The sequence below is a fragment of the Silene latifolia genome, chromosome 1 (assembly GCF_048544455.1).
Source record: "Silene latifolia isolate original U9 population chromosome 1, ASM4854445v1, whole genome shotgun sequence".
Taxonomy (NCBI): Eukaryota; Viridiplantae; Streptophyta; class Magnoliopsida; order Caryophyllales; family Caryophyllaceae; genus Silene; species Silene latifolia.
Window position 1 is genome coordinate 156664043 of NC_133526.1, and position 8052 is coordinate 156672094.

The 8052-nt window shown below is 39.2% G+C and overlaps 1 protein-coding gene across 1 annotated transcript; it reads left to right on the top strand.

Annotated features, from left to right (window-relative positions):
• The first annotated feature begins 790 nt into the window (after positions 1–790).
• On the top strand, positions 791–2409 carry LOC141585787 (uncharacterized). The gene is made up of 2 exons (XM_074406838.1): positions 791–1625; positions 2069–2409. The coding sequence occupies exons 1-2, from the start codon at positions 791–793 to the stop codon at positions 2407–2409; spliced, it is 1176 nt and encodes a 391-aa protein (XP_074262939.1).
• The last annotated feature ends 5643 nt before the right edge of the window (positions 2410–8052 follow it).

Here is an 8052-nt window from a genome sequence, read left to right on the forward strand (position 1 = left end):
GTTATAACTCATAATCAATTTACCCTAATTTTTATTATAGAATCACATGTTATTCTATTTAAATAAATCATTTCGGTTACCAAATTTTCTTCGTGTCTACCTTTGTGAAAGAAATCGTTTATTTATGTTTGTACGAAGTACTTTTTATATTTTAGTAAATGTAAGAATTTAAGATATACAAAGCAATGAACTAAATGAAGCTAATTCTTCTGCAAATTTTGTTCATCTATTATAGTACATTTTATAATTTATACCATAGTTCTTTACCAATGTCTTTGATAACTACGGACTACATGTTTTTGTATAGTACTCAATGACGTAGTTTGCACATGATTTTATAATTTTGACCATAGTTCTTTTACACATGATTTTAATATCTAGAAGTAACGTTTTGGTAATTTGCACATTATTTTAATATATAAACTAAAAGGGATTTGTTGGGGTTATTCATGATTTATTGACTAATTCAGCATCTAGCTTGGTTAGAAACTCACTAAACTATTAAGCGTACTTCTTAATATATTTTAAACTACGTTGGTAGGCTAAGCTAGTTGTCCAATATGTCATTCACAAATTCTTGTTTAGGATGGGCACTATCCGTTTTAAGCTTAAAACGACGGGTTAATATATCTATTTGCTATGTGGGATAAGTAGGCAAAAGCAAAATGTATTAGAAAGGGCAAAACTACTAAGCCCTTTATTTAGATCTTTTGTTTTTGTTGAGACCACCGGAATTGATGCAAACGGTACGGCGGGTGGCCTTTGGGTTGGATGGAAAAAGGAAGCTAAGATGAGCCTTGTGGAGGCGTGTAATAATTTTGTGGTGCTTTTAGTCGAAAAATATAATGGGCTTTTGTGGTACCTTGTTTTATTCTATGGTGCATCTAAATTTGAGCTAAGAGGAAGGGTTTTCGCGGAATTAGAAGACTCTTTGAGAGGGTTAAATCATTCGTATCTTATTGTGGGTGATTTTAACCAAGTGGATTATGGTTGCGATAAGTTAAGTATTAATAAAAATTACATTCGGGGAGCTTGTGATTTCAATAACTGGAAATTGAGGAATGAGCTTTTAGATATACCTTTCAAAGGGCCGAGGTTTACTTGGTGTAATAATAGGAAAGGCGAAAAAAGGGTTTATGAATGGATCGATAAGGCACTTGGATCAAAGGGGTGGTTTACCATCTTTCTAGAGACGGGCATTAAGCACTATCCGATCCAGATTTCTGACCACGCACCTATTGAAGTGGATTTAAATCTTACGAAGAATAACAGTAAGAAACCATATAAATTGGATGCGTGGGTTTTGGATTACTCTGATTGCATTCAGGTCATAAAGGAAGTTTGGAGCATTAATGATGTGGGTTCTCCAGCTTTTCGGGTGGTTAGGAAACTAGCTCGAGTAAGGCAAAGTGTGAAAAAGAGGGCCCTTGACAAACGTAATGACTGGTCAGGGAAATGGGATGATTTTGACAAAGTATTGGAGCATGGTATTGAATTAGCTACTACTGGAGGAGGAGAAGAAGTATATAATCAGGTTAATGAGAAAGTCCGTGATTTTGCCACGGCGGCAGCCATTTATTGGAAGCAAAGGGCTAAATTAAAATGGATGGTTGTAGAGGATACTTGTACTAAATATTTTTTTTTAATTGGGTAAAAGGTAGAGCGGGACAAAATTTTATTCTGGGAATCAAAAGGAAGGATGGAACTTGGATTTATACACTAGAGGAGACTAGTGTATGTTTCAGGAAAATTTTGTGGATCTTTTCACACTGCCACCGCACTCACAGGGAAGCTCTTCTTATCCATATACCGACATTCTTAAGAATCGTAGAAGCCGGGTTACTAATGATCATACAGACTTATTGGGTAAGCCTTTTTCGGCTAAAGAGGTCAGACGGGCCGTTTTCCAGATGGGTCCATTGAAATCACCGGGGCCGGATGGTATTTCGGCCATTTTTTTACCAAAGATGCTGGCACATTGTGAAGAAGGATTGCACAAAAGCTATTCTATCCATCTCAAACTCTTGGATGGTCTTACGGAAAACGAATAGGACTTTTATTGCTTTAGTGCCTAAATGTGATAACCTGGAGGATGTGAAGGATTACCGTCCTATTAGTCTTTGTAATGTTTTTATGAGAATTGTGACAAAATGCATTACAAATCGGCTGAAGAAAGTTATGGGATATCTCGTTGGGGAATACCAAAATGCGTTTCTAGCTGGAAGGAGTATTAGTGACAATATTTTTTTGGCTCATGAAGCAATTCATAGGGTCAACGCTCAAAATAAAGGAAAATACAGGAAGTTTGCCTTTAAGGCTGATACGAGTAAAGCCTATGATCGGGTTAAGTGGGATTTTCTTCAGGCAGTGTTGCAAAAGTTCGGTTTTTGGATAGATTGGTTAGATTGATCATGTGCTGCATCTCCACGGTCAGTTATGAGGTCTTATTCAATGGATCCCCTCTTCCACCTTTTCGACCACAATGTGGTCTTCGTCAAGGTAATCCGTTGTCACCATACTTATTCATCCTGTGTATGGAAGTCTTATCGTGCAATGTGGAGAATACACAACTAGCGGTTCGTCTAAAAGGGATCCCAATCTGTCGAGGAGTTAAGCCCTTAACACATTTATTCTTCGCGGATGACTCAGTTTTCTTTCTACATGACAAGGGTAAGGCAACGTGTTATCCCAAACGCCTACTTGATAAGTATTGCAATGCATCAGGTTAAGTTATTAATGAGGATAAGTCTGGGGTTATCTTCAGCTCTTAGGAATGTAAGAAATTGTTCGTGAGTCCTCAAAATTAAGAGGAATAAAGGTTTTGGGAAGTGCCTGGGGCTGCCGACTGAGTTCAAAGAATATAAAAAGGAGATCTTTAAAGGAATTGTGGAAACCGTTTCTAAACGGATTTCCTCGTGGAATGGTGTTTTCCTATCTCCAGCTGGGAGGCTAACTTTGATTTCTTCCGTCTTATCAAGCTTATCAAATTTCATTATATCGGTATTCAAAATACCGGTAAGTGTGACTAAAAAGATTAACGCTCTTTTGTCACATTTTTTTGTGGGCGGGGTGCAAATTAGGAAGGAGTCTCCACTGGTGTAGTAGGACCTTCACAAGTCTGCCGAAGAGGGAAGGGGGCCTTGGAATTTGTAACGTGGATTATCTGAATAAAGATTTGTTAGCTAAATATGCTTGGAGGCTTATGACGGAGGAAGGATCGCTCTTCTGTTCGATATTTAGAGAGAAAATTATGGGAAAATCAAGTATGGATAATATGAAGTGTTTAAGTACTAAAAGGTCGCTATCCTGGGGAGTTAGAAGTATCATCCATGGACTTAACTTTATTCGAGAGAACATTGGTTGGAGACCAGGGATCGAGTCTAATTTAAATGTTTGGGACAAAATATGGGTTAATGGTCATTCGCCGGAACCTTTGGACTGTCTACTTGACTCAGATTTTTCTTTTTTAAAGGATTTACGTGTTAAAGACATCTGTTATAATGATGGAGGGTGGAACGAAGGGATGATCAACTTAATCCTTACGGAAGAAAGCGCTAATTAGATATTAGCCATTCCACTTAATAGATCACAAAATCAAGATGAAGTAATCTGGCCTTTCTCGAATAGTGGCATTTACACTGTTAAAAGCAGGTATGGTATTATTTTTAGCAACTTTTTTGAGGAAAAAGGGTTAAGAAATGATAAAGAAAGAGTTAATCTGAAGCGGAAACTATTTTGCAAAAAACGGCTATGGCGCCTACCAGGACCACAGACCTAGAAAGTTCTTGTTTGGAAGATTATCACAAATTCCCTTCCAGTAGGGAGTGAGTTTGTGAAAAGGAATATGGAATGGACGTCCTCTTGCGCCATGTGTAGTATAGGAGGGAACATATTGGAGACTCTTGATCACCTGTTCTGTGATTGTGAAGTAAGTTCGAGGATTTGGGCATGATCAACTTTGGGAATCAATACTAGCCAATCAACTAGTATTGATATTAGAGACTGGATTATTGATTGGATTCTTTACATGAACAAGCTTGATGACGGTCTTGTTCATATCCTACATTTCATGGTGATTCTTGTTGGCATTTAGAAAACGAGAAACAACATTATTTTTCGTGGGGAAGTCTTTAATCCTATTACTTTTTTTACGAGGGCTCGGAAGATGGCTGAGCTGGTCTTAAAACCAGGAGAAAAGGCTGCTGATGAGGATTTGAAACCACCGGGTTTTTGGGAAGGGGATCATGATATCACGATGGAGAAAGACATTGATCTACAAATGCTGCATGAGGGTAGACCTGTTTATTCTATTGGAGGCTATGCCTCTTGTCCGCTTGTGCGGATCTAGGTTGATGCGAGCTGGAAGGACTCTCTTATTGCTCGATTTGGGTGGGTTTTTTTCGGGTCCGGGGGGAGGTCAGCTTTGATTGAAGTGTACAGAGCCGGGCTGAATCGCCTCTTCAAGCGGAAGCACTGGGAGTAAAGGATGCTATTGAATGGGCTCAACGGGAAGGTATTCTGATTTAGAAATCTCATCGGATTGTCTTCAACTTCTGCTATAGTGGTGTGGACGCGGGCCCACGGGGGCGAAAAGCGAAGCAAGCTTTTCACTCTTTGTTTGTTTGCATTTGTGGAGTCGCCACCAATTTATTGTGGAAAATTGGAAACCATTCGAATACCTCGTGTCATGTCAAGACACAAAGTAGTGACATGAACAATAAGCACTCGTCACCCTTAGCATTCTATGTCTAGAATGACTCTCGTGGATGCCAATGAACACGGATGTTCACAGAGATCTGGAGTAAGGGGTGAGGGTACGTATTAGGAAGCTCTTTTGATCGAACACCTAATCCCGCCCGCCTCGATAGCGGCCTCTACTACTGATTAGGGAAATTGTCTATACTCGATATGTTGTCGATTTATATGCATGCAATGCAACATCCATTAGATTAATCCTAGCATGTGAGAATTAACTAAGTTGGTTATCACGTAGTTCAACATATAATTGATGTCGAGGTAGGAATTTAGGTTGATTACATATGAGAACATACAAACAATACAATAAAAGAAATACAACAATAATACAATAATGAAAATTACAATAATTACATCGGATTTAATGATTTATGTCGAAAATGCATTTAAAACAGATGGTTTTAGAAAAGAAAGAATAAATGAATAAACGAACAGATTATTAGGAGTGATAATACGAGTAATAGTTAATTAAACACGTAATTAATAAACTAGGTCAAAGCAGAAACGGGAGTTCAGGGACAGAAATCAACCGGGAACAGGCGCAGCAGAGCTGCGTCCTTTGGAAGAGGAGCAGTAGTCGCTGCGTCTGTTCCTGGGTTGAGTTTTGGCTGTGAAGCTGGAACTGCATCTCGTTAATATTCGTAGGTGAATTTAACGCTTGATTATGAATAACTGACTCGGATGAAAGTGATTTACAGATTATTCACATGTGAATGGGGTCATAAAAACGATAAAACACGAATGAAAACTAATTAGAATGAATTATATATAAGATTATTAATAAATTAACAAACCAAACAAATTAATTAGGTTAAACATGTTATTAATGATGAATTAATGACGGTGACGGTATATAACAGATACAAGTATATCAAAGATGAATTCCAGAGATTCAATATGGGTGAATCGAATCTCTAAAACCCGAATTGATTTTAATGACGAGAACCCGCAAATATGAATTATGAGGGATTTAAGTCGGGATTTAAAAGATGAATTAATTATGAAGAATTATTAATAAATTACAGGTTAAAATGATCATGCTTAAATTATCATGTTAATGAAACAATAAACAATTGAAAACGAAACAAAACAATCGAATTATCAAAAGACGAAGGAAGAAGAAAGGAAGTAGGAACTGCGGCAGCCTCACGATGAGGCACAGCAGGTACTGCTTCCCTTCGAAGAGGCGAAGCAGTTGCTGCGTCCTTTCTCGACGGTTGTCTTCTGCTAATCCGTAAAAAGGGTTTTTAAACAAGGTTTTATAAATCGGTTTTAAGAATACTTTCGACATAAATCTTACAATATTAACTACGATAATAAAGAACAATAAACAAAAGAAGGATTTACACCCTCAGACTTACATGTTTGATGAAACGAGATGAACTAAGTTAACGTTTAGTGATGCTCGACTCGAATGTAGACGAAAGTGCCCTCTAGAAGGAAAACGAACAAGATTGATTAAAGTTGATAGATGCAGAGTTGGTCAAATTGGTCGGTCATGCAAAACGAGGCTGGTACACAGAATGATCCGAGCTTATGTGGTCGAAAGTTCAAGCACGTAGACGCCAAAAAGTAAGAACGTGGTCTAGAATGCAAAGGGAGAAGAGAAGGGCGGACACTCGCGTGAGAAATATGAGGAACGAATGTCTTTATTTATACTAATCACACGGAGGAAATAGGGTTTTCGGAGAAACTTTGGAAGTGAATCTCGAAAAGATACGGAAAATACGCAGAAAAAGACTGAGGAAGAGGCGCAGCAGGCACTGCGTCCCTTGGAAGAGGCGCAGCACCTGCTGCGTCCTTTCCTCAGTGGTTTCCTCCTGCGGAAGAAAGATTTCCGCGTTTCTATTATGGAATAGCGGATTAATCTCGTTTCCTTAATATTTTGTGTGAATATTACGGGAGATATTTTACCAAAGATCAAAAGATTGGAAAAAATATGGAATAGAAATATCCGGAACATTCCATAACATTCTGACTCGGTTATTAGAAAATGAAGACGGTTTTTGACCTGGACTCCAAATGTACTCTAATTACTGCCAAAACGACCGTATCGACACGTAGATGACAATTAAGAGGTAGACACAAGTGTTTGAGCGATCACTTGACGATAAACTTACGAATTGTCACAAATCGTTCCGTATACCAAACATGCGGTCCAATCATCACCGGGTGGCTTGCGGGAGGTGCAGAAATAAAGTATCTACAGAGCCCCCATTTTGACTGAGGCTTGGACAAGGCGAAAGTCAAAGTATAGCCATCAGGTAAATCGAAGATTACAATCTGACGACTATGGCGACGCGAGGCGGCTTAAGGGGTCTGAGACAAGGACCTGTCGTTGGGAACATTTTAGAGTCTGTCGACTATCGGGGAGGGTCGTTTAAAGTCCATTAGACTACGTAAGGAGACTCGCCAGCCATAAGAAGAGACCATACCTGAAGTTCCTTGAAACTCCAAGGGGAAACAAAACGCGATATTGGGAGGAGGCAGCAGGACGTAGTCTGGAACTGCTGGGTGAAATCTGCTTGGGTCGGCTTCAAACAAACTTCGAAAGAGCTTGGGGTCGATGTTGATCTCCATGTCTCGAGAGGGACGATTGCCTGTCCGTGAACTCTCACTGGGAGAACATAATCGGGAACTGATCTTCATGTCTCGAGAGGGAATGTCTGTCCGTGTACTCTCGCTGGGGGAACATAATAAAGGCGTGTCGAGACACCTGTCAGAGAATATTCGCTCATTGTGACAAGCAAGGTCTTGGTAAAAATATGGCGACAGTTTGCTGTTGGCTTGGAAATACGGGTCCGGGCGAAGAATAAATGTCAAACAGACCAAATATGCGATATGACATCGAGGAAGAGGCGCACCAAAGACGGGCCCACAAAATAACGAACTTATAACGAATCTTCAAAAATTCATATGGAGGAAAACTGAGGAAGAGGCGCAGCAAGAGCTGCGTCCCTTGGAAGAGGCGCAGCACCTGCTGCATCTTTTCCTGAGCGTGGCATTCCTGAGTAAAAACCCGATGAAACATGGGTTTTGTTTCATAATTTCGAAACATAATTCTCTAATTACTCTCTCAAATTCCAATCATTTTTCGTCAAAATTTGATCAAAAACTCGCATTTGCCATGGCTAATTGAGGTATGTGTTTTATTTTTGCATTAATCTTCCATAATTGATCAAATTGGACCGACAAAATCAGGGTTTTCAACCCTAATTATGTCGAAAATTTGAGGCTTTTCCCCCAAATGATTTTGCCTTGCAAAATTGACCTTGTAAAGGGCTAATTGGTAGTATA

Excerpts from the sequence above, each read along its gene's own strand:
- LOC141585787 (XM_074406838.1), top strand. The coding sequence starts at position 791 with ATGAGCCTTGTGGAGGCGTGTAATAATTTTGTGGTGCTTTTAGTCGAA. Across the intron at positions 1,626-2,068 it reads GATGGTTGTAGAGGATACTT|TGCCTAAATGTGATAACCTG; the intron begins GTACTAAATATT and ends TTATTGCTTTAG.